Source organism: Salmo salar, chromosome ssa22, assembly GCF_905237065.1.
Source record: "Salmo salar chromosome ssa22, Ssal_v3.1, whole genome shotgun sequence".
In the NCBI taxonomy this organism is placed as follows: Eukaryota; Metazoa; Chordata; class Actinopteri; order Salmoniformes; family Salmonidae; genus Salmo; species Salmo salar.
This window is the reverse complement of record NC_059463.1, coordinates 58,257,057-58,283,313: the sequence shown is the minus strand read 5'-3', so window position 1 is coordinate 58,283,313 and position 26,257 is coordinate 58,257,057. Positions and strand designations below refer to the sequence as shown.

Below are 26,257 nucleotides of genomic sequence, written 5' to 3'. Positions count from 1 at the left end.
GACTGGGTCACGTCTATAGATATAGAACAAAAAGACTTCACGACTGGGTCACGTCTGGGTCACGACTATAGATATAGAACAAAAAGACTTCAGGACTGGGTCACGACTATAGATATAGAACAAAAAGACTTCAGGACTGGGTCACGTCTGGGTCACGTCTATAGATATAGAACAAAAAGACTTCACGACTGGGTCACGTCTGGGTCACGACTATAGATATAGAACAAAAAGACTTCAGGACTGGGTCACGTCTATAGATATAGAACAAAAAGACTTCAGGACTGGGTCACGTCTATAGATATAGAACAAAAAGACTTCACGACTGGGTCACGTCTATAGATATAGAACAAAAAGACTTCAGGACTGGGTCACGTCTATAGATATAGAACAAAAAGACTTCAGGACTGGGTCACGTCTATAGATATAGAACAAAAAGACTTCAGGACTGGGTCACGTCTATAGATATAGAACAAAAAGACTTCAGGACTGGGTCACGTCTATAGATATAGAACAAAAGACTTCAGGACTGGGTCACGTCTATAGATATAGAACAAAAAGACTTCAGGACTGGGTCACGACTATAGATATAGAACAAAAAGACTTCAGGACTGGGTCACGTCTATAGATATAGAACAAAAAGACTTCAGGACTGGGTCACGTCTATAGAAATAGAACAAAAAGACTTCAGGATGGGTCACGTCTATAGATATAGAACAAAAAGACTTCAGGACTGGGTCACGTCTATAGATATAGAACAAAAAGACTTCAGGACTGGGTCACGACTATAGATATAGAACAAAAAGACTTCAGGACTGGGTCACGACTATAGATATAGAACAAAAAGACTTCAGGACTGGGTCACGTCTGGGTCACGTCTATAGATATAGAACAAAAAGACTTCAGGACTGGGTCACGTCTATAGATATAGAACAAAAAGACTTCAGGACTGGGTCACGACTATAGATATAGAACAAAAAGACTTCAGGACTGGGTCACGTCTATAGATATAGAACAAAAAGACTTCAGGACTGGGTCACGTCTATAGATATAGAACAAAAAGACTTCAGGACTGGGTCACGTCTGGGTCACGTCTATAGATATAGAACAAAAAGACTTCAGGACTGGGTCACGTCTATAGATATAGAACAAAAAGACTTCAGGACTGGGTCACGTCTATAGATATAGAACAAAAAGACTTCACGACTGGGTCACGTCTGGGTCACGACTATAGATATAGAACAAAAAGACTTCAGGACTGGGTCACGACTATAGATATCGAACAAAAAGACTTCAGGACTGGGTCACGTTGGTCACGTCTATAGATATAGAACAAAAAGACTTCACGACTGGGTCACGTCTGGGTCACGACTATAGATATAGAACAAAAAGACTTCTGGACTGGGTCACGTCTATAGACATAGAACAAAAAGACTTCAGGACTGGGTCACGTCTATAGATATAGAACAAAAAGACTTCACGACTGGGTCACGTCTATAGATATAGAACAAAAAGACTTCAGGACTGGGTCACGTCTATAGATATAGAACAAAAAGACTTCAGGACTGGGTCACGACTATAGATATAGAACAAAAAGACTTCAGGACTGGGTCACGTCTATAGATATAGAACAAAAAGACTTCAGGACTGGGTCACGTCTATAGATATAGAACAAAAAGACTTCAGGACTGGGTCACGTCTATAGATATAGAACAAAAAGACTTCAGGACTGGGTCACGTCTATAGATATAGAACAAAAAGACTTCAGGACTGGGTCACGTCTATAGATATAGAACAAAAAGACTTCAGGACTGGGTCACGTCTATAGATATAGAACAAAAAGACTTCAGGACTGGGTCACGTCTATAGATATAGAACAAAAAGACTTCAGGACTGGGTCACGTCTATAGATATAGAACAAAAAGACTTCAGGACTGGGTCACGTCTATAGATATAGAACAAAAAGACTTCAGGACTGGGTCACGTCTATAGATATAGAACAAAAAGACTTCAGGACTGGGTCACGTCTATAGATATAGAACAAAAAGACTTCAGGACTGGGTCACGTCTATAGATATAGAACAAAAAGACTTCAGGACTGGGTCACGTCTATAGATATAGAACAAAAAGACTTCAGGACTGGGTCACGTCTATAGATATAGAACAAAAAGACTTCAGGACTGGGTCACGTCTATAGATATAGAACAAAAAGACTTCAGGACTGGGTCACGTCTATAGATATAGAACAAAAAGACTTCAGGACTGGGTCACGTCTATAGATATAGAACAAAAAGACTTCAGGACTGGGTCACGTCTATAGATATAGAACAAAAAGACTTCAGGACTGGGTCACGTCTATAGATATAGAACAAAAAGACTTCAGGACTGGGTCACGTCTATAGATATAGAACAAAAAGACTTCAGGACTGGGTCACGTCTATAGATATAGAACAAAAAGACTTCAGGACTGGGTCACGTCTATAGATATAGAACAAAAAGACTTCAGGACTGGGTCACGTCTATAGATATAGAACAAAAAGACTTCAGGACTGGGTCACGTCTATAGATATAGAACAAAAAGACTTCAGGACTGGGTCACGTCTATAGATATAGAACAAAAGACTTCAGGACTGGGTCACGTCTATAGATATAGAACAAAAAGACTTCAGGACTGGGTCACGTCTATAGATATAGAACAAAAAGACTTCAGGACTGGGTCACGTCTATAGATATAGAACAAAAAGACTTCAGGACTGGGTCACGTCTATAGATATAGAACAAAAAGACTTCAGGACTGGGTCACGTCTATAGATATAGAACAAAAAGACTTCAGGACTGGGTCACGTCTATAGATATAGAACAAAAAGACTTCAGGACTGGGTCACGTCTATAGATATAGAACAAAAAGACTTCAGGACTGGGTCACGTCTATAGATATAGAACAAAAAGACTTCAGGACTGGGTCACGTCTATAGATATAGAACAAAAAGACTTCAGGACTGGGTCACGTCTATAGATATAGAACAAAAAGACTTCAGGACTGGGTCACGTCTATAGATATAGAACAAAAAGACTTCAGGACTGGGTCACGTCTATAGATATAGAACAAAAAGACTTCAGGACTGGGTCACGTCTATAGATATAGAACAAAAAGACTTCAGGACTGGGTCACGTCTATAGATATAGAACAAAAAGACTTCAGGACTGGGTCACGTCTATAGATATAGAACAAAAAGACTTCAGGACTGGGTCACGTCTATAGATATAGAACAAAAAGACTTCAGGACTGGGTCACGTCTATAGATATAGAACAAAAAGACTTCAGGACTGGGTCACGTCTATAGATATAGAACAAAAAGACTTCAGGACTGGGTCACGTCTATAGATATAGAACAAAAAGACTTCAGGACTGGGTCACGACTATAGATATAGAACAAAAAGACTTCAGGACTGGGTCACGTCTATAGATATAGAACAAAAAGACTTCAGGACTGGGTCACGTCTATAGATATAGAACAAAAAGACTTCAGGACTGGGTCACGTCTATAGATATAGAACAAAAAGACTTCAGGACTGGGTCACGTCTATAGATATAGAACAAAAAGACTTCAGGACTGGGTCACGACTATAGATATAGAACAAAAGACTTCAGGACTGGGTCACGTCTATAGATATAGAACAAAAAGACTTCAGGACTGGGTCACGTCTATAGATATAGAACAAAAAGACTTCAGGACTGGGTCACGTCTATAGATATAGAACAAAAAGACTTCAGGACTGGGTCACGTCTATAGATATAGAACAAAAAGACTTCAGGACTGGGTCACGTCTATAGATATAGAACAAAAGACTTCAGGACTGGGTCACGTCTATAGATATAGAACAAAAAGACTTCAGGACTGGGTCACGTCTATAGATATAGAACAAAAAGACTTCAGGACTGGGTCACGTCTATAGATATAGAACAAAAAGACTTCAGGACTGGGTCACGTCTATAGATATAGAACAAAAAGACTTCAGGACTGGGTCACGTCTATAGATATAGAACAAAAAGACTTCAGGACTGGGTCACGTCTATAGATATAGAACAAAAAGACTTCAGGACTGGGTCACGACTATAGATATAGAACAAAAAGACTTCAGGACTGGGTCACGTCTATAGATATAGAACAAAAAGACTTCAGGACTGGGTCACGTCTATAGATATAGAACAAAAAGACTTCAGGACTGGGTCACGTCTATAGATATAGAACAAAAGACTTCAGGACTGGGTCACGTCTATAGATATAGAACAAAAAGACTTCAGGACTGGGTCACGTCTATAGATATAGAACAAAAAGACTTCAGGACTGGGTCACGTCTATAGATATAGAACAAAAAGACTTCAGGACTGGGTCACGTCTATAGATATAGAACAAAAAGACTTCAGGACTGGGTCACGTCTATAGATATAGAACAAAAAGACTTCAGGACTGGGTCACGTCTATAGATATAGAACAAAAAGACTTCAGGACTGGGTCACGTCTATAGATATAGAACAAAAAGACTTCAGGACTGGGTCACGTCTATAGATATAGAACAAAAGACTTCAGGACTGGGTCACGTCTATAGATATAGAACAAAAAGACTTCAGGACTGGGTCACGTCTATAGATATAGAACAAAAAGACTTCAGGACTGGGTCACGTCTATAGATATAGAACAAAAAGACTTCAGGACTGGGTCACGTCTATAGATATAGAACAAAAAGACTTCAGGACTGGGTCACGTCTATAGATATAGAACAAAAAGACTTCAGGACTGGGTCACGTCTATAGATATAGAACAAAAAGACTTCAGGACTGGGTCACGTCTATAGATATAGAACAAAAAGACTTCAGGACTGGGTCACGTCTATAGATATAGAACAAAAAGACTTCAGGACTGGGTCACGTCTATAGATATAGAACAAAAAGACTTCAGGACTGGGTCACGTCTATAGATATAGAACAAAAGACTTCAGGACTGGGTCACGTCTATAGATATAGAACAAAAGACTTCAGGACTGGGTCACGTCTATAGATATAGAACAAAAAGACTTCAGGACTGGGTCACGTCTATAGATATAGAACAAAAAGACTTCAGGACTGGGTCACGTCTATAGATATAGAACAAAAAGACTTCAGGACTGGGTCACGTCTATAGATATAGAACAAAAAGACTTCAGGACTGGGTCACGTCTATAGATATAGAACAAAAAGACTTCAGGACTGGGTCACGTCTATAGATATAGAACAAAAAGACTTCAGGACTGGGTCACGTCTATAGATATAGAACAAAAAGACTTCAGGACTGGGTCACGTCTATAGATATAGAACAAAAAGACTTCAGGACTGGGTCACGTCTATAGATATAGAACAAAAAGACTTCAGGACTGGGTCACGTCTATAGATATAGAACAAAAAGACTTCAGGACTGGGTCACGTCTATAGATATAGAACAAAAAGACTTCAGGACTGGGTCACGTCTATAGATATAGAACAAAAAGACTTCAGGACTGGGTCACGTCTATAGATATAGAACAAAAGACTTCAGGACTGGGTCACGTCTATAGATATAGAACAAAAAGACTTCAGGACTGGGTCACGTCTATAGATATAGAACAAAAAGACTTCAGGACTGGGTCACGTCTATAGATATAGAACAAAAAGACTTCAGGACTGGGTCACGTCTATAGATATAGAACAAAAAGACTTCAGGACTGGGTCACGTCTATAGATATAGAACAAAAAGACTTCAGGACTGGGTCACGTCTATAGATATAGAACAAAAAGACTTCAGGACTGGGTCACGTCTATAGATATAGAACAAAAAGACTTCAGGACTGGGTCACGTCTATAGATATAGAACAAAAAGACTTCAGGACTGGGTCACGTCTATAGATATAGAACAAAAAGACTTCAGGACTGGGTCACGTCTATAGATATAGAACAAAAAGACTTCAGGACTGGGTCACGACTATAGATATAGAACAAAAAGACTTCAGGACTGGGTCACGCTCTATAGATATAGAACAAAAAGACTTCAGGACTGGGTCACGTCTATAGATATAGAACAAAAAGACTTCAGGACTGGGTCACGTCTATAGATATAGAACAAAAAGACTTCAGGACTGGGTCACGTCTATAGATATAGAACAAAAAGACTTCAGGACTGGGTCACGTCTATAGATATAGAACAAAAAGACTTCAGGACTGGGTCACGTCTATAGATATAGAACAAAAAGACTTCAGGACTGGGTCACGTCTATAGATATAGAACAAAAAGACTTCAGGACTGGGTCACGTCTATAGATATAGAACAAAAAGACTTCAGGACTGGGTCACGTCTATAGATATAGAACAAAAAGACTTCAGGACTGGGTCACGTCTATAGATATAGAACAAAAAGACTTCAGGACTGGGTCACGTCTATAGATATAGAACAAAAAGACTTCAGGACTGGGTCACGTCTATAGATATAGAACAAAAAGACTTCAGGACTGGGTCACGTCTATAGATATAGAACAAAAAGACTTCAGGACTGGGTCACGACTATAGATATAGAACAAAAAGACTTCAGGACTGGGTCACGTCTATAGATATAGAACAAAAAGACTTCAGGACTGGGTCACGTCTATAGATATAGAACAAAAGACTTCAGGACTGGGTCACGTCTATAGATATAGAACAAAAAGACTTCAGGACTGGGTCACGACTATAGATATAGAACAAAAAGACTTCAGGACTGGGTCACGTCTATAGATATAGAACAAAAAGACTTCAGGACTGGGTCACGTCTATAGATATAGAACAAAAAGACTTCAGGACTGGGTCACGTCTATAGATATAGAACAAAAAGACTTCAGGACTGGGTCACGTCTATAGATATAGAACAAAAAGACTTCAGGACTGGGTCACGTCTATAGATATAGAACAAAAAGACTTCAGGACTGGGTCACGTCTATAGATATAGAACAAAAAGACTTCAGGACTGGGTCACGACTATAGATATAGAACAAAAAGACTTCAGGACTGGGTCACGTCTATAGATATAGAACAAAAAGACTTCAGGACTGGGTCACGTCTATAGATATAGAACAAAAAGACTTCAGGACTGGGTCACGTCTATAGATATAGAACAAAAAGACTTCAGGACTGGGTCACGTCTATAGATATAGAACAAAAAGACTTCAGGACTGGGTCACGTCTATAGATATAGAACAAAAAGACTTCAGGACTGGGTCACGTCTATAGATATAGAACAAAAAGACTTCAGGACTGGGTCACGTCTATAGATATAGAACAAAAAGACTTCAGGACTGGGTCACGTCTATAGATATAGAACAAAAAGACTTCAGGACTGGGTCACGTCTATAGATATAGAACAAAAAGACTTCAGGACTGGGTCACGTCTATAGATATAGAACAAAAAGACTTCAGGACTGGGTCACGACTATAGATATAGAACAAAAAGACTTCAGGACTGGGTCACGTCTATAGATATAGAACAAAAAGACTTCAGGACTGGGTCACGTCTATAGATATAGAACAAAAAGACTTCAGGACTGGGTCACGTCTATAGATATAGAACAAAAAGACTTCAGGACTGGGTCACGACTATAGATATAGAACAAAAAGACTTCAGGACTGGGTCACGTCTATAGATATAGAACAAAAAGACTTCAGGACTGGGTCACGTCTATAGATATAGAACAAAAAGACTTCAGGACTGGGTCACGTCTATAGATATAGAACAAAAAGACTTCAGGACTGGGTCACGTCTATAGATATAGAACAAAAAGACTTCAGGACTGGGTCACGTCTATAGATATAGAACAAAAAGACTTCAGGACTGGGTCACGTCTATAGATATAGAACAAAAAGACTTCAGGACTGGGTCACGACTATAGATATAGAACAAAAAGACTTCAGGACTGGGTCACGTCTATAGATATAGAACAAAAAGACTTCAGGACTGGGTCACGTCTATAGATATAGAACAAAAAGACTTCAGGACTGGGTCACGTCTATAGATATAGAACAAAAAGACTTCAGGACTGGGTCACGTCTATAGATATAGAACAAAAAGACTTCAGGACTGGGTCACGTCTATAGATATAGAACAAAAAGACTTCAGGACTGGGTCACGTCTATAGATATAGAACAAAAAGACTTCAGGACTGGGTCACGTCTATAGATATAGAACAAAAAGACTTCAGGACTGGGTCACGTCTATAGATATAGAACAAAAAGACTTCAGGACTGGGTCACGTCTATAGATATAGAACAAAAAGACTTCAGGACTGGGTCACGTCTATAGATATAGAACAAAAAGACTTCAGGACTGGGTCACGTCTATAGATATAGAACAAAAAGACTTCAGGACTGGGTCACGTCTATAGATATAGAACAAAAAGACTTCAGGACTGGGTCACGTCTATAGATATAGAACAAAAGACTTCAGGACTGGGTCACGTCTATAGATATAGAACAAAAAGACTTCAGGACTGGGTCACGTCTATAGATATAGAACAAAAAGACTTCAGGACTGGGTCACGTCTATAGATATAGAACAAAAAGACTTCAGGACTGGGTCACGTCTATAGATATAGAACAAAAAGACTTCAGGACTGGGTCACGTCTATAGATATAGAACAAAAAGACTTCAGGACTGGGTCACGTCTATAGATATAGAACAAAAAGACTTCAGGACTGGGTCACGTCTATAGATATAGAACAAAAAGACTTCAGGACTGGGTCACGTCTATAGATATAGAACAAAAAGACTTCAGGACTGGGTCACGTCTATAGATATAGAACAAAAAGACTTCAGGACTGGGTCACGACTATAGATATAGAACAAAAAGACTTCAGGACTGGGTCACGTCTATAGATATAGAACAAAAAGACTTCAGGACTGGGTCACGTCTATAGATATAGAACAAAAAGACTTCAGGACTGGGTCACGTCTATAGATATAGAACAAAAAGACTTCAGGACTGGGTCACGTCTATAGATATAGAACAAAAAGACTTCAGGACTGGGTCACGTCTATAGATATAGAACAAAAAGACTTCAGGACTGGGTCACGTCTATAGATATAGAACAAAAAGACTTCAGGACTGGGTCACGTCTATAGATATAGAACAAAAAGACTTCAGGACTGGGTCACGTCTATAGATATAGAACAAAAAGACTTCAGGACTGGGTCACGTCTATAGATATAGAACAAAAAGACTTCAGGACTGGGTCACGTCTATAGATATAGAACAAAAAGACTTCAGGACTGGGTCACGTCTATAGATATAGAACAAAAAGACTTCAGGACTGGGTCACGTCTATAGATATAGAACAAAAAGACTTCAGGACTGGGTCACGTCTATAGATATAGAACAAAAAGACTTCAGGACTGGGTCACGTCTATAGATATAGAACAAAAAGACTTCAGGACTGGGTCACGTCTATAGATATAGAACAAAAAGACTTCAGGACTGGGTCACGTCTATAGATATAGAACAAAAAGACTTCAGGACTGGGTCACGTCTATAGATATAGAACAAAAAGACTTCAGGACTGGGTCACGTCTATAGATATAGAACAAAAAGACTTCAGGACTGGGTCACGACTATAGATATAGAACAAAAAGACTTCAGGACTGGGTCACGTCTATAGATATAGAACAAAAAGACTTCAGGACTGGGTCACGTCTATAGATATAGAACAAAAAGACTTCAGGACTGGGTCACGTCTATAGATATAGAACAAAAAGACTTCAGGACTGGGTCACGTCTATAGATATAGAACAAAAAGACTTCAGGACTGGGTCACGTCTATAGATATAGAACAAAAAGACTTCAGGACTGGGTCACGTCTATAGATATAGAACAAAAAGACTTCAGGACTGGGTCACGACTATAGATATAGAACAAAAAGACTTCAGGACTGGGTCACGTCTATAGATATAGAACAAAAAGACTTCAGGACTGGGTCACGTCTATAGATATAGAACAAAAAGACTTCAGGACTGGGTCACGTCTATAGATATAGAACAAAAAGACTTCAGGACTGGGTCACGTCTATAGATATAGAACAAAAAGACTTCAGGACTGGGTCACGTCTATAGATATAGAACAAAAAGACTTCAGGACTGGGTCACGTCTATAGATATAGAACAAAAAGACTTCAGGACTGGGTCACGTCTATAGATATAGAACAAAAAGACTTCAGGACTGGGTCACGTCTATAGATATAGAACAAAAAGACTTCAGGACTGGGTCACGTCTATAGATATAGAACAAAAAGACTTCAGGACTGGGTCACGTCTATAGATATAGAACAAAAAGACTTCAGGACTGGGTCACGTCTATAGATATAGAACAAAAAGACTTCAGGACTGGGTCACGTCTATAGATATAGAACAAAAAGACTTCAGGACTGGGTCACGACTATAGATATAGAACAAAAAGACTTCAGGACTGGGTCACGTCTATAGATATAGAACAAAAAGACTTCAGGACTGGGTCACGTCTATAGATATAGAACAAAAAGACTTCAGGACTGGGTCACGTCTATAGATATAGAACAAAAAGACTTCAGGACTGGGTCACGTCTATAGATATAGAACAAAAAGACTTCAGGACTGGGTCACGTCTATAGATATAGAACAAAAAGACTTCAGGACTGGGTCACGTCTATAGATATAGAACAAAAAGACTTCAGGACTGGGTCACGTCTATAGATATAGAACAAAAAGACTTCAGGACTGGGTCACGTCTATAGATATAGAACAAAAAGACTTCAGGACTGGGTCACGTCTATAGATATAGAACAAAAAGACTTCAGGACTGGGTCACGTCTATAGATATAGAACAAAAAGACTTCAGGACTGGGTCACGTCTATAGATATAGAACAAAAAGACTTCAGGACTGGGTCACGTCTATAGATATAGAACAAAAAGACTTCAGGACTGGGTCACGTCTATAGATATAGAACAAAAAGACTTCAGGACTGGGTCCCGACTATAGATATAGAACAAAAAGACTTCAGGACTGGGTCACGTCTATAGATATAGAACAAAAAGACTTCAGGACTGGGTCACGTCTATAGATATAGAACAAAAGACTTCAGGACTGGGTCACGTCTATAGATATAGAACAAAAAGACTTCAGGACTGGGTCACGACTATAGATATAGAACAAAAAGACTTCAGGACTGGGTCACGTCTATAGATATAGAACAAAAAGACTTCAGGACTGGGTCACGTCTATAGATATAGAACAAAAAGACTTCAGGACTGGGTCACGTCTATAGATATAGAACAAAAAGACTTCAGGACTGGGTCACGACTATAGATATAGAACAAAAAGACTTCAGGACTGGGTCACGTCTATAGATATAGAACAAAAAGACTTCAGGACTGGGTCACGTCTATAGATATAGAACAAAAAGACTTCAGGACTGGGTCACGTCTATAGATATAGAACAAAAGACTTCAGGACTGGGTCACGTCTATAGATATAGAACAAAAAGACTTCAGGACTGGGTCACGTCTATAGATATAGAACAAAAAGACTTCAGGACTGGGTCACGTCTATAGATATAGAACAAAAAGACTTCAGGACTGGGTCACGTCTATAGATATAGAACAAAAAGACTTCAGGACTGGGTCACGTCTATAGATATAGAACAAAAAGACTTCAGGACTGGGTCACGTCTATAGATATAGAACAAAAAGACTTCAGGACTGGGTCACGTCTATAGATATAGAACAAAAAGACTTCAGGACTGGGTCACGACTATAGATATAGAACAAAAAGACTTCAGGACTGGGTCACGTCTATAGATATAGAACAAAAAGACTTCAGGACTGGGTCACGTCTATAGATATAGAACAAAAAGACTTCAGGACTGGGTCACGTCTATAGATATAGAACAAAAAGACTTCAGGACTGGGTCACGACTATAGATATAGAACAAAAAGACTTCAGGACTGGGTCACGTCTATAGATATAGAACAAAAAGACTTCAGGACTGGGTCACGTCTATAGATATAGAACAAAAAGACTTCAGGACTGGGTCACGTCTATAGATATAGAACAAAAAGACTTCAGGACTGGGTCACGTCTATAGATATAGAACAAAAAGACTTCAGGACTGGGTCACGTCTATAGATATAGAACAAAAAGACTTCAGGACTGGGTCACGTCTATAGATATAGAACAAAAGACTTCAGGACTGGGTCACGTCTATAGATATAGAACAAAAAGACTTCAGGACTGGGTCACGTCTATAGATATAGAACAAAAAGACTTCAGGACTGGGTCACGTCTATAGATATAGAACAAAAAGACTTCAGGACTGGGTCACGTCTATAGATATAGAACAAAAAGACTTCAGGACTGGGTCACGTCTCACGACTATAGATATAGAACAAAAAGACTTCAGGACTGGGTCACGACTATAGATATAGAACAAAAAGACTTCAGGACTGGGTCACGTCTATAGATATAGAACAAAAAGACTTCACGACTGGGTCACGTCTATAGATATAGAACAAAAAGACTTCAGGACTGGGTCACGTCTATAGATATAGAACAAAAAGACTTCAGGACTGGGTCACGTCTATAGATATAGAACAAAAAGACTTCACGACTGGGTTACGTCTATAGATATAGAACAAAAAGACTTCAGGACTGGGTCACGTCTATAGATATAGAACAAAAAGACTTCAGGACTGGGTCACGACTATAGATATAGAACAAAAAGACTTCAGGACTGGGTCACGTCTATAGATATAGAACAAAAAGACTTCAGGACTGGGTCACGTCTATAGATATAGAACAAAAAGACTTCAGGACTGGGTCACGTCTATAGATATAGAACAAAAAGACTTCAGGACTGGGTCACGTCTATAGATATAGAACAAAAAGACTTCAGGACTGGGTCACGACTATAGATATAGAACAAAAAGACTTCAGGACTGGGTCACGTCTATAGATATAGAACAAAAAGACTTCAGGACTGGGTCACGACTATAGATATAGAACAAAAAGACTTCAGGACTGGGTCACGTCTATAGATATAGAACAAAAAGACTTCAGGACTGGGTCACGTCTATAGATATAGAACAAAAAGACTTCAGGACTGGGTCACGTCTATAGATATAGAACAAAAAGACTTCAGGACTGGGTCACGACTATAGATATAGAACAAAAAGACTTCAGGACTGGGTCACGTCTATAGATATAGAACAAAAAGACTTCAGGACTGGGTCACGTCTATAGATATAGAACAAAAAGACTTCAGGACTGGGTCACGTCTATAGATATAGAACAAAAAGACTTCAGGACTGGGTCACGTCTATAGATATAGAACAAAAAGACTTCAGGACTGGGTCACGTCTATAGATATAGAACAAAAAGACTTCAGGACTGGGTCACGTCTATAGATATAGAACAAAAAGACTTCAGGACTGGGTCACGACTATAGATATAGAACAAAAAGACTTCAGGACTGGGTCACGTCTATAGATATAGAACAAAAACACTTCAGGACTGGGTCACGTCTATAGATATAGAACAAAAAGACTTCAGGACTGGGTCACGTCTATAGATATAGAACAAAAAGACTTCAGGACTGGGTCACGACTATAGATATAGAACAAAAAGACTTCAGGACTGGGTCACGTCTATAGATATAGAACAAAAAGACTTCAGGACTGGGTCACGTCTATAGATATAGAACAAAAAGACTTCAGGACTGGGTCACGTCTATAGATATAGAACAAAAAGACTTCAGGACTGGGTCACGACTATAGATATAGAACAAAAAGACTTCAGGACTGGGTCACGTCTATAGATATAGAACAAAAAGACTTCAGGACTGGGTCACGACTATAGATATAGAACAAAAAGACTTCAGGACTGGGGCACGTCTATAGATATAGAACAAAAAGACTTCAGGACTGGGTCACGTCTATAGATATAGAACAAAAAGACTTCAGGATGGGTCACGTCTATAGATATAGAACAAAAAGACTTCAGGACTGGGTCACGTCTATAGATATAGAACAAAAAGACTTCAGGACTGGGTCACGACTATAGATATAGAACAAAAAGACTTCAGGACTGGGTCACAACTATAGATATAGAACAAAAAGACTTCAGGACTGGGTCACGTCTGGGTCACGTCTATAGATATAGAACAAAAAGACTTCAGGACTGGGTCACGTCTATAGATATAGAACAAAAAGACTTCAGGACTGGGTCACGACTATAGATATAGAACAAAAAGACTTCAGGACTGGGTCACGTCTATAGATATAGAACAAAAAGACTTCAGGACTGGGTCACGTCTATAGATATAGAACAAAAAGACTTCACAACTGGGTCACGTCTATAGATATAGAACAAAAAGACTTCAGGACTGGGTCACGTCTATAGATATAGAACAAAAAGACTTCAGGACTGGGTCACGTCTGTGTCACGTCTATAGATATAGAACAAAAAGACTTCAGGACTGGGTCACGTCTATAGATATAGAACAAAAAGACTTCAGGACTGGGTCACGTCTATAGATATAGAACAAAAAGACTTCACGACTGGGTCACGTCTGGGTCACGACTATAGATATAGAACAAAAAGACTTCAGGACTGGGTCACGTCTATAGATATAGAACAAAAAGACTTCAGGACTGGGTCACGTCTATAGATATAGAACAAAAAGACTTCACGACTGGGTTACGTCTATAGATATAGAACAAAAAGACTTCAGGACTGGGTCACGTCTATAGATATAGAACAAAAAGACTTCAGGACTGGGTCACGACTATAGATATAGAACAAAAAGACTTCAGGACTGGGTCACGTCTATAGATATAGAACAAAAAGACTTCAGGACTGGGTCACGTCTATAGATATAGAACAAAAGACTTCAGGACTGGGTCACGTCTATAGATATAGAACAAAAAGACTTCAGGACTGGGTCACGTCTATAGATATAGAACAAAAAGACTTCAGGACTGGGTCACGACTATAGATATAGAACAAAAAGACTTCAGGACTGGGTCACGTCTATAGATATAGAACAAAAAGACTTCAGGACTGGGTCACGACTATAGATATAGAACAAAAAGACTTCAGGACTGGGTCACGTCTATAGATATAGAACAAAAGACTTCAGGACTGGGTCACGTCTATAGATATAGAACAAAAAGACTTCAGGACTGGGTCACGTCTATAGATATAGAACAAAAAGACTTCAGGACTGGGTCACGACTATAGATATAGAACAAAAAGACTTCAGGACTGGGTCACGTCTATAGATATAGAACAAAAAGACTTCAGGACTGGGTCACGTCTATAGATATAGAACAAAAAGACTTCAGGACTGGGTCACGTCTATAGATATAGAACAAAAAGACTTCAGGACTGGGTCACGTCTATAGATATAGAACAAAAAGACTTCAGGACTGGGTCACGTCTATAGATATAGAACAAAAAGACTTCAGGACTGGGTCACGTCTATAGATATAGAACAAAAAGACTTCAGGACTGGGTCACGACTATAGATATAGAACAAAAAGACTTCAGGACTGGGTCACGTCTATAGATATAGAACAAAAACACTTCAGGACTGGGTCACGTCTATAGATATAGAACAAAAAGACTTCAGGACTGGGTCACGTCTATAGATATAGAACAAAAAGACTTCAGGACTGGGTCACGACTATAGATATAGAACAAAAAGACTTCAGGACTGGGTCACGTCTATAGATATAGAACAAAAAGACTTCAGGACTGGGTCACGTCTATAGATATAGAACAAAAAGACTTCAGGACTGGGTCACGTCTATAGATATAGAACAAAAGACTTCAGGACTGGGTCACGACTATAGATATAGAACAAAAAGACTTCAGGACTGGGTCACGTCTATAGATATAGAACAAAAAGACTTCAGGACTGGGTCACGTCTATAGATATAGAACAAAAAGACTTCAGGACTGGGTCACGTCTATAGATATAGAACAAAAAGACTTCAGGACTGGGTCACGTCTATAGATATAGAACAAAAAGACTTCAGGACTGGGTCACGTCTATAGATATAGAACAAAAAGACTTCAGGACTGGGTCACGACTATAGATATAGAACAAAAAGACTTCAGGACTGGGTCACGTCTATAGATATAGAACAAAAAGACTTCAGGACTGGGTCACGTCTATAGATATAGAACAAAAAGACTTCAGGACTGGGTCACGACTATAGATATAGAACAAAAAGACTTCAGGATGGGTCACGTCTATAGATATAGAACAAAAAGACTTCAGGATGGGTCACGTCTATAGATATAGAACAAAAAGACTTCACAACTGGGTCACGTCTATAGATATAGAACAAAAAGACTTCACAACTGGGTCATATCTTTGGCAACCTACTTGATGGAATGAACGGACATCTGTTCTCAGCCAGTCGAAATCATGAATCAGCATAATTTTTATGGATATAATTTTTATGGCTATATATATATATATACTAAGAAATGTACATTTTTAAACGAACGACATGAAACGACATGAAATGCAGCTAGGTTTATATATATATATAGAGAATTAAAAGACTTCATGACTGGGTCGCGTCTCTGGCAACTTAATCGATAGAATGGACGGCCAGCCGGCTTGTTTGCAACCATAGTAGATGTGTCGGTACTAGGCCTATATTTTTGTTGAGGGATAAAAAATAATATTTTTTATTTCATTGGTAACCCGTTGTAAAAAACTCGGAGGTTGTTGCAATGCAACTTTTTTTTAGCACGACTGTTCTGATCTACGGTACTCCGCCTCGTAACGGTGACCGCAGCACAACCTCGTACCGGTGACCTCAGCACAACCTCGTACCTGTGACCGCAGCACAACGTCGTACCGGTGACCTCAGCACAACGTCGTACCATTGACCTCAGCACAACCTCGTACCGGCGACCGCAGCACAACCTCGTACCGGTGACCTCAGCACAACCTCGTACCGGCGACCTCAGCACAACCTCGTACCAGTGACCTCAGCACAACCTCGTACCTGTGACCGCAGCACAACCTCGTACCGGCGACCTCAGCACAACCTCGTACCAGTGACCTCAGCACAACCTCGTACCGGCGACCTCAGCACAACCTCGTACCGGTGACCTCAGCACAACCTCGTACCAGTGACCTCAGCACAACCTCGTACCGGCGACCTCAGCACAACCTCGTACCTGTGACCGCAGCACAACCTCGTACCGGTGACCTCAGCACAACCGTTCTAAAATAGTTATTTAGCACATCCTCTCATGTACAATTTCTTTATTCATTGTTTAACTGTGCGACAGTGTGTAGTGATGTGAGCATCCATGGCGTGCCTAGTATGGCCGAACCCCTAACTCTGTGAGAGTCAGTCAGGCTGTTGCGTTCCTGCTTGGACAATAAACCCATATTGATTGTTGGTTATGACATGCTATACTGTGAATACCCTGCATTGATTCAGCTGTTCTACTAATCCTCATTAGATATGTGACACAGGGTGTCGATCGTGAATCTGGCTTTCCCTCTGTGCTACTCCCCCTCTCCTCTCGTCTCGTCCCCTCTCCTCCTGCTCTCCTCTCGTCTCGTCTCCTCTCCCTCTCCTCTCCATCTCTCCTTTCCTCTCCACCTCTCCTCTTCTCTCCACCTCTCCTCTCCTCTTCTCTCCACCTCTTCTCTCCTCTTCTCTCCATCTCTCCTCTTCTCTCCATCTCTCCTCTTCTCTCCATCTCCTCTCCTCTTCTCTCCATCTGTCCTTTCCTCTCCTCTTCTCTCCTCTCCTCTTCTCTCCACCTCTCCTCTTCTCTCCATCTCTCCTCTCGTCTCCATCACTATCTCTTCCCTGATCATAGATCTGTATGATGCTGACCTGTCTGTTTGTCTTGTGTTTCTGCAGGGCGGGCATCAATGAGGTGGAGACGGATGTGGTGGAGATCGAAGCGAAACTAGATAAGGTACTGGAATAACGTCTCTGTCCCTGACCCTGTCTCTGCCTCTGACCCTGTCTCTGTCCCTGACCTTGTCTCTGTCCCTGACCTTGTCTCTGTCCCTGACCTTGTCTCTGTCTCTGTCCCTGACCTTGTCTCTGTCCCTGACCTTGTCTCTGTCTCTGTCCCTGACCTTGTCTCTGTCCCTGACCTTGTCTCTGTCCCTGACCCTGTCTCTGCCTCTGACCCTGTCTCTGTCCCTGACCTTGTCTCTGTCCCTGACCTTGTCTCTGTCTCTGTCCCTGACCTTGTCTCTGTCCCTGACCTTGTCTCTGTCCCTGACCTTGTCTCTGTCCCTGACCCTGTCTCTGTCCCTGACCCTGTCTCTGTCCCTGACCTTGTCTCTGTCCCTGACCTTGTCTCTGTCCCTGACCCTGTCTCTGTCCCTGACCTTGTCTCTGTCCCTGACCCTGTCTCTGTCCCTGACCTTGTCTCTGTCCCTGACCCTGTCTCTGTCCCTGACCCTGTCTCTGTCCCTGACCCTGTCTCTGTCCCTGACCTTGTCTCTGTCCCTGACCTTGTCTCTGTCTCTGACCCTGTCTCTGTCCCTGACCCTGTCTCTGTCTCTGTCTCTGTCCCTGACCATGTCTCTGACCCTGACTCTGTCCCTGACCCTGTCTCTGTCTCTGACCCTGTCTCTGACTCTGTCTCTGTCCCTGTCCCTGTCTCTGTCCCTGACCCTGTCTCTGTCTCTCTCCCTGACCCTGTCTCTGTCCCTGTCTCTGACCCTGTCCCTGTCTCTGTCTCTGTCCCTGACCCTGTCCCTGACTCTGACCCTGTCTCTGTCCCTGTCTCTGACCCTGTCTCTGTCCCTGTCTCTGTCCCTGACTCAGTCCCTGTCTCTGTCCCTGTCCCTGTCCCTGTCTCTGACTCTGTCTCTGACCCTGTCCCTGTCCCTGTCTCTGTCCCTGACCCTGTCTCTGTCCCTGACCCTGTCTCTGACCCTGTCCCTGACCCTGACCCTGTCCCTGTCCCTGACCCTGTCCCTGTCTCTGTCCCTGACCCTGTCCCTGTCTCTGTCCCTGTCCCTGTCTCTGTCCCCGACCCTGTCTCTGTCTCTCTCCCTGACCCTGTCCCTGACTCTGTCTCTGTCTCTGTCCCTGTCCCTGTCTCTGTCCCTGACCCTGTCTCTGTCTCTCTCCCTGACCCTGTCTCTCTCGCTGACCCTGTCCCTGTCTCTGTCCCTGTCTCTGACCCTGTCTCTGATCCTGTCTCCTTCAATTCAGTTCAATTTAAGGGGCTTTATTGGCATGGGAAATATATTTTTTACATTGCAAAAGCAAGTGAAATAGATAATAAACAATATAAAATGAACAGTAAACATTACACTCACAGAAGTTCCAAAAGAATAAAGACATTACAAATGTCATATTATGTATATATACAGTGTTGTAATGATGTACAAATAGTTAAAGTACAAAAGGGAAAATAAATAAACATGAATATAGGTTGTATTTACAATGGTGTTTGTTCTTCACTGGTTGACCTTTTCTTGTGGTAACAGGTCACAAATCTTGCTGCTGTGATGGCACACTGTGGTATTTCACCCAGTAGATATGGGAGTTTATCAAAATTGAATTTGTTTTCAAATTCTTTGTGTATCTGTGTAATCTGAGGGGAAATATGTGTCTCTAATATGGAGGTTAGGAAGTGCAGCTCAGTTTCCACCTCATCAGCCTGATTCTTCATGCATTATTTATTAGGACCTCACAACCATAAAGGGCAATGGGTTCTATGACTGATTCTGCCTCGGTCTTATTTGTTTTACTTCAGTTTATTTCAGTAAATACTTTCTTAACACTTATTTTTCTTAAAACTACATTGTTTAAGGGCTTTGTAAGTAAGCGTTTCACTGTAAGGTGTATTAGGCGCATGTGACAAATACAATTTGATTTACTATAGATCCATTTATCCTCTTAGTTTCGTCTCACCCATTTCCCTTCTCACACCTTCTTTGTTTTGTTGACACACTCAACAACCGTCAGTACAGAGTGTATTCATGGACCATTTGATTTATAGGATTCCCCCTAAACATGGCCAGTGTCAGTATGGGTTGCCATGGAAATAAAACATGGGCACATCTGGCTACAGTGGCTTGGTGTCCCCTCTCTCTCTCTCTCTCTCTCTCTCTCTCTCTCTCTCTCTCTCTCTCTCTCTCTCTCTCTCTCTCTCTCCAACATCTAAGCTATTAGGGACAGTTACTGGAGGAAGGCCTAGGAAGCTAGTGCTGTATGAAAAAGGTCAAACCACTGTCAAGTTGATGCAGATGGGAAAGCAGCAAACAGCTCGTTGTGCTTCTAGAAGATAGAATGTAAACATTCACACAAGCATGCATTTACGTCACTCACACGCTCAACACAATAGCCCCCCATTGAATTCAACACTGCAACCCTGTTTTTTAAATGTTTTACCTTTAGTAAACTAGGCAGGTCAGTTAAGAACAAATTCTTGTTTTCAATGACGGCCTAGGAATAGTGGGTTAACTGACATGTTCAGGTAGCAGAATGACAGATTTTTACCTTGTCAGCTCGGGGATTCAATCCAGCAACCTTTCGGTTACAAGTCCAACGCTCTAACCACTAGAATACACCGCCATCCTGATTTAACGTGATTCACCAAACCATGTCTGTTTCTGTGACTAATCACAGATTAAAGATTGATGTGACACTATATATTTATTAAGTCATATTCCCAGATACCCGAATGTAGCTTTAATTAAGTCAAACTGCTGGTTTAGTTGGTTAGTTAGAGCATGGTTCAGTTGGTCATAGTGGTGGTTTAGTTGGTTAGTTAGTTGGTTAGTTAGAGCATGGTTTAGTTGGTCATAGTGGTGGTTTAGTAGGTTAGTTAGTTGGTTAGTTAGAGCATGGTTCAGTTGGTCATACTGGTGGTTTAGTTGGTTAGTTAGAGCATGGTTCAGTTGGTCATAGTGGTGGTTTAGTTGGTTAGTTAGAGCATGGTTCAGTTGGTCATAGTGGTGGTTTAGTTGGTTAGTTAGTTGGTTAGTTAGAGCATGGTTCAGTTGGTCATACTGGTGGTTTAGTAGGTTAGTTATTTGGTTAGTTAGAGCATGGTTCAGTTGGTCATAGTGGTGGTTTAGTTGGTTAGTTAGTTGGTTAGTTAGAACATGGTTCAGTTGGTCATAGTGGTGGTTTAGTTGGTTAGTTAGACTCTAACTAACCAACTAAACCACCAGGATGGCCAGCAGTCATTGTCCCCATCTGCCCCCTCCTGCATTATTTCAGCTCCAGGGGTCATGACCCCTTACCCTCTGACCTTAAATCTGAGTGTGACCTTCCTCTGGGGTCAGACAGAAGGGTCACCATCAGTGTGATTAGCTCTGTTTAACAGGGGTCCTTTCAGTCATGTTTTAGGAGTTGAGTTGAGCTCTTTCCCATGGTCAACTCCTGTCGCCTAGTGCAGTGGTTCTCAATCCTGGTCCTGGGGACCCCAAAGGGGTGCACATTTTGGTTTTTGCCTTAGCACTAGACAGCTTTGAGGATTTGAATTAGGTGTGTAGTGCTAGGGCAAAAACTAAAATGTGCCCCCCTTTTGGGTCCCCAGGACCAGGAATGAGAACCAGTGGTAGTGCATTGAAGGTATAGGGATCGTTCATTTATTCAGCGCGAACAGTGATCAGAGTTTACCCACCTACGGTATCTGTCAAAAGTTTGGACAGACCGAATCATTCACAGTTTTTTAAATTATTTTTTACTATTTTCTACATTGTAGAAATAATAGTGAAGACGTCAAAACTATACAATAACACATATGGAATCCTGTAGTAACCAAAAAGGGTTAAACAAATCAAAATATATTTGATATTTGAGATTCTTCAAAGTAGCCACACTTTGCCTTGATGACAGCTTGTACACAACACAACACAACACATTCACTACACAACACAACACATTTACTACACAACACAACACATTTACTACACAACACATTTACTACACAACACAACACATTCACTACACAACACATTCACTACACAACACAACACATTTACTACACAACACAACACATGTACTACACAACACAACACATTTACAACACAACACAACACATTTACAACACAACACATTTACAACACAACACAACACTACACAACACAACACAACACTACACAACACTACACAACACAACACATTTACAACACAACACATTCACTACACAACCCAACACAACACATTTACAACACAACACAACACATTTACAACACAACACTACACAACACATTTACAACACAACACAACACTACACAACACAACACATTTAGAACACAACACAAAACAACACTATACAACACAACACATTCACTACACAACACTTTCACTACACAACACAACACAACACATTTACTACACAACACAACACATTTACTACACAACACATTTACTACACAACACAACACATTCACTACACAACACATTCACTACACAACACAACACATTTACTACACAACACAACACATGTACTACACAACACAACACATTTACTACACAACACAACACATTTACTACACAACACAACACATTCACTACACAACACAACACATTCACTACACAACACAACACATTTACTACACAACACATTCACAACACAACACATTTACTACACAAGACATTTACAACACAAGACATTTACAACACAAGACATTTACAACACAAGACATTTACAACACAACACATTTACTACACAACACAACACATATCCACTGGGTTTGAGCTACTGTACCTAAATACCCTCTCAATACTTTTAAATGTCCTACTCAAACTGGATAACCCAAACCTATATTTCTCTCTCTCTCTCTCCTTCTCCTAGCTGGTGAAGTTATGTAGCGGTATGATCGAGGCGGGCAGGGCGTACGTAAGCGCCAACAAGCTGTTTGTCAACGGCATCAAAGACCTGTCTCAGCAGTGCAAGAAGGAAGAAATGATCTCTGTAAGTTCACTGCTATTACACTGCTATTACACTGCTAGTACACTGCTATTACACCGCTATTACACTGCTAGTACACTGCTATTACACTGCTAGTACACTGCTATTACACTGCTAGTACACTGCTATTACACCGCTATTACACTGCTAGTACACTGCTAGTACACTGCTATTACACCGCTATTACACTGCTATTACACTGCTAGTACACTGCTATTACACTGCTATTACACTGCTAGTACACTGCTATTACACTGCTATTACACTGCTATTACACTGCTAGTACACTGCTATTACACTGCTAGTACACTGCTAGTACACTGCTAGTACACTGCTAGTACACTGCTATTACACTGCTAGTACACTGCTAGTACACGGCTAGTACACTGCTAGTACACTGCTATTACACTGCTATTACACTGCTAGTACACTGCTAGTACACTGCTATTACACTGCTAGTACACCGCTATTACACCGCTATTACACCGCTAGTACACCGCTATTACACCGCTATTACACCGCTAGTACACCGCTATTACACTGCTAGTACACTGCTATTACACTGCTAGTACACTGCTAGTACACTGCTATTACACTGCTAGTACACTGCTAGTACACGGCTAGTACACTGCTATTACACTGCTAGTACACTGCTATTACACTGCTAGTACACTGCTATTACACTGCTAGTACACTGCTAGTACACTGCTAGTACACGGCTAGTACACTGCTAGTACAACGCTATTACACCGCTATTACACCGCTAGTACACCGCTAGTACACCGCTAGTACACGGCTAGTACACTGCTAGTACACTGCTATTACACTGCTATTACACTGCTAGTACACGGCTATTACACTGCTAGTACACCGCTATTACACCGCTAGTACACCGCTAGTACACCGCTAGTACACTGCTAGTACACCGCTAGTACACGGCTAGTACACTGCTAGTACACTGCTATTACACTGCTATTACACTGCTAGTACACGGCTATTACACTGCTAGTACACCGCTATTACACCGCTAGTACACCGCTAGTACACTGCTAGTACACTGCTAGTACACTGCTAGTACACCGCTAGTACACGGCTAGTACACTGCTAGTACACTGCTATTACACTGCTATTACACTGCTAGTACACGGCTATTACACTGCTAGTACACCGCTATTACACCGCTATTACACCGCTAGTACACCGCTATTACACCGCTATTACACCGCTAGTACCTCGCTAGTACACGGCTAGTACACGGCTAGTACACGGCTATTACACTGCTAGTACACTGCTAGTACACTGCTATTACACGGCTAGTACACTGCTATTACACGGCTAGTACACTGCTAGTACACTGCTATTACACTGCTATTACACTGCTAGTACACTGCTATTACACTGCTATTACACTGCTATTACACTGCTAGTACACTGCTAGTACACTGCTATTACACTGCTATTACACTGCTATTACACTGCTAGTACACTGCTATTACACTGCTAGTACACTGCTATTACACTGTTATTACACTGCTAGTACACGGCTATTACACGGCTATTACACGGCTATTACACGGCTAGTACACTGCTATTACACTGCTATTACACTGCTAGTACACTGCTAGTACACTGCTATTACACTGCTAGTACACTGCTATTACACTGTTATTACACTGTTATTACACTGCTAGTACACTGCTAGTACACGGATAGTACACGGCTATTACACGGCTATTACACGGCTAGTACACTGCTATTACACTGCTATTACACTGCTATTACACTGCTAGTACACTGCTATTACACTGCTAGTACACTGCTAGTACACTGCTATTACACTGCTATTACACGGCTAGTACACTGCTATTACAACATGATGTCACAACACAAACAGAACAAAACATTTTTTTTTTATACATGTCAACAGATGGTATGATAGATCAGTGGTTCCCAAACTGTTGGGGCGCGCCCCCTTAGGGGAGGTGCAAGGGGTCGGCAGAAGGTGTTGCGCGGTCTTAATTTACTGTTGCTAATTGTAATAGTAGAATGCACAAGGTGACATTTCTAAATTGGGTGGTGCGTCATCAGTTCCTCTTGTCATGTCAGTCATTACATATTATAGAGAGATATTTATAACTGGTCAGAGATCTCCAGATCAACTAGCCCAGGTCAGCTAACATTTTCAAGATGTAGCCTAGTAGGCTACACGTTAACTAGCTAGCTAATTTAGCTGGTTCGTTGTTGCCCATGCGAGGAGGTTAGGCTAGCAAGCATTTTAGCTAGGTAGCCTATGAAAACAAAAACTAAAAGCATAGAGCCGGCCGCCCTGCCAAACTGAGCAATCATGCTCGAGAGTTCCTCTGTGGAGATGGGAGAACGTTACAGAAGGACAACCATCTCTGCAGAACTCCACCAATCAGGTCTTTATGGTAGAGTGGCCAGACAGAAGCCACTCCTCAGTAAAAGGCACATGACCGCCCTCTTGGAGTTTGCCAAAAGGCACCTAAAGGACTCTCAGACCATAAGAAACAAGATTCTCTGGTCTGATGAAACCAAGATTGAAGTTAGAGTAGAAGTAGAGTAGAATAGAGTGGAGGTAGAGTAGAGTGGAGTAGAGGTAGAGTAGAGGCAGAGTAGAGTAGAGTAGAGTAGAGTAGAGTAGAGTAGGGTAGAGTAGAGTTATAGTGGAGTGGAGTGGAGTTAGAGTAGAGTAAAGTAGAGTAGAGTAGAGTTATAGTAGAGTAGAGTTATAGTAGAGTAGAGTAAGAGTAGAGTAAGAGTAGAGTAAGAGTAGAGTAAGAGTAGAGTTAGAGTAGAGTAGAGTACATCTGAAATAGAGATACTTCATCACATTCCTCTAGTTTCTACATTCCTTAAAATGTCCCCTCTTCAACAATACACCAGTTGAAATATAAACAGCATTGTCCAGACATAGACCATGTTCCCCCCTAGCTGGGGAAACATAGACATGAAGATATTAAGAGAGATTCATGAGAGATATCTGAGACCTTCTTTACTGCTTCCCACATAAATGTTTCTCAACACATTGAATTGAACTTCTTCCTGTACCAGCTTGCTAGCTGGCGGAGTAGAATGAATCTCAGTGATGATCTGTAAGTGAACATCAACAGACTACAGTTACTGTCTGTAACCTGAAGGTCTCTCTCTAGGAGTGTCTGGAGAAGTGTGGGGAGAGCCTGCAGGAGATCGTCAACTATAACATGGTGAGACACACACACACGCACGCACGCACGCACGCAC

At 41.2% G+C, this 26,257-nt stretch overlaps 1 protein-coding gene across 10 annotated transcripts in view; it reads left to right on the top strand.

Annotated features, from left to right (window-relative positions):
• The window catches only part of LOC106583764 (arf-GAP with coiled-coil, ANK repeat and PH domain-containing protein 3), a 213,771-nt gene that overhangs the window by 77,656 nt on the left and 109,858 nt on the right, over positions 1–26,257 (top strand). For all 10 annotated transcript variants that reach the window (XR_006761277.1, XR_006761276.1, XM_045705083.1 and 7 more), the window contains exons 2-4: positions 17,962–18,019; positions 22,880–22,999; positions 26,167–26,220. Coding sequence is in view for 8 of the 10 variants with exons in the window: in XM_045705083.1 (XP_045561039.1) it covers positions 17,962–18,019; positions 22,880–22,999; positions 26,167–26,220 (232 nt within the window). In the remaining 2 variants the exon portion in view is untranslated. The remainder of the gene's footprint in view (positions 1–17,961; positions 18,020–22,879; positions 23,000–26,166; positions 26,221–26,257) is intronic.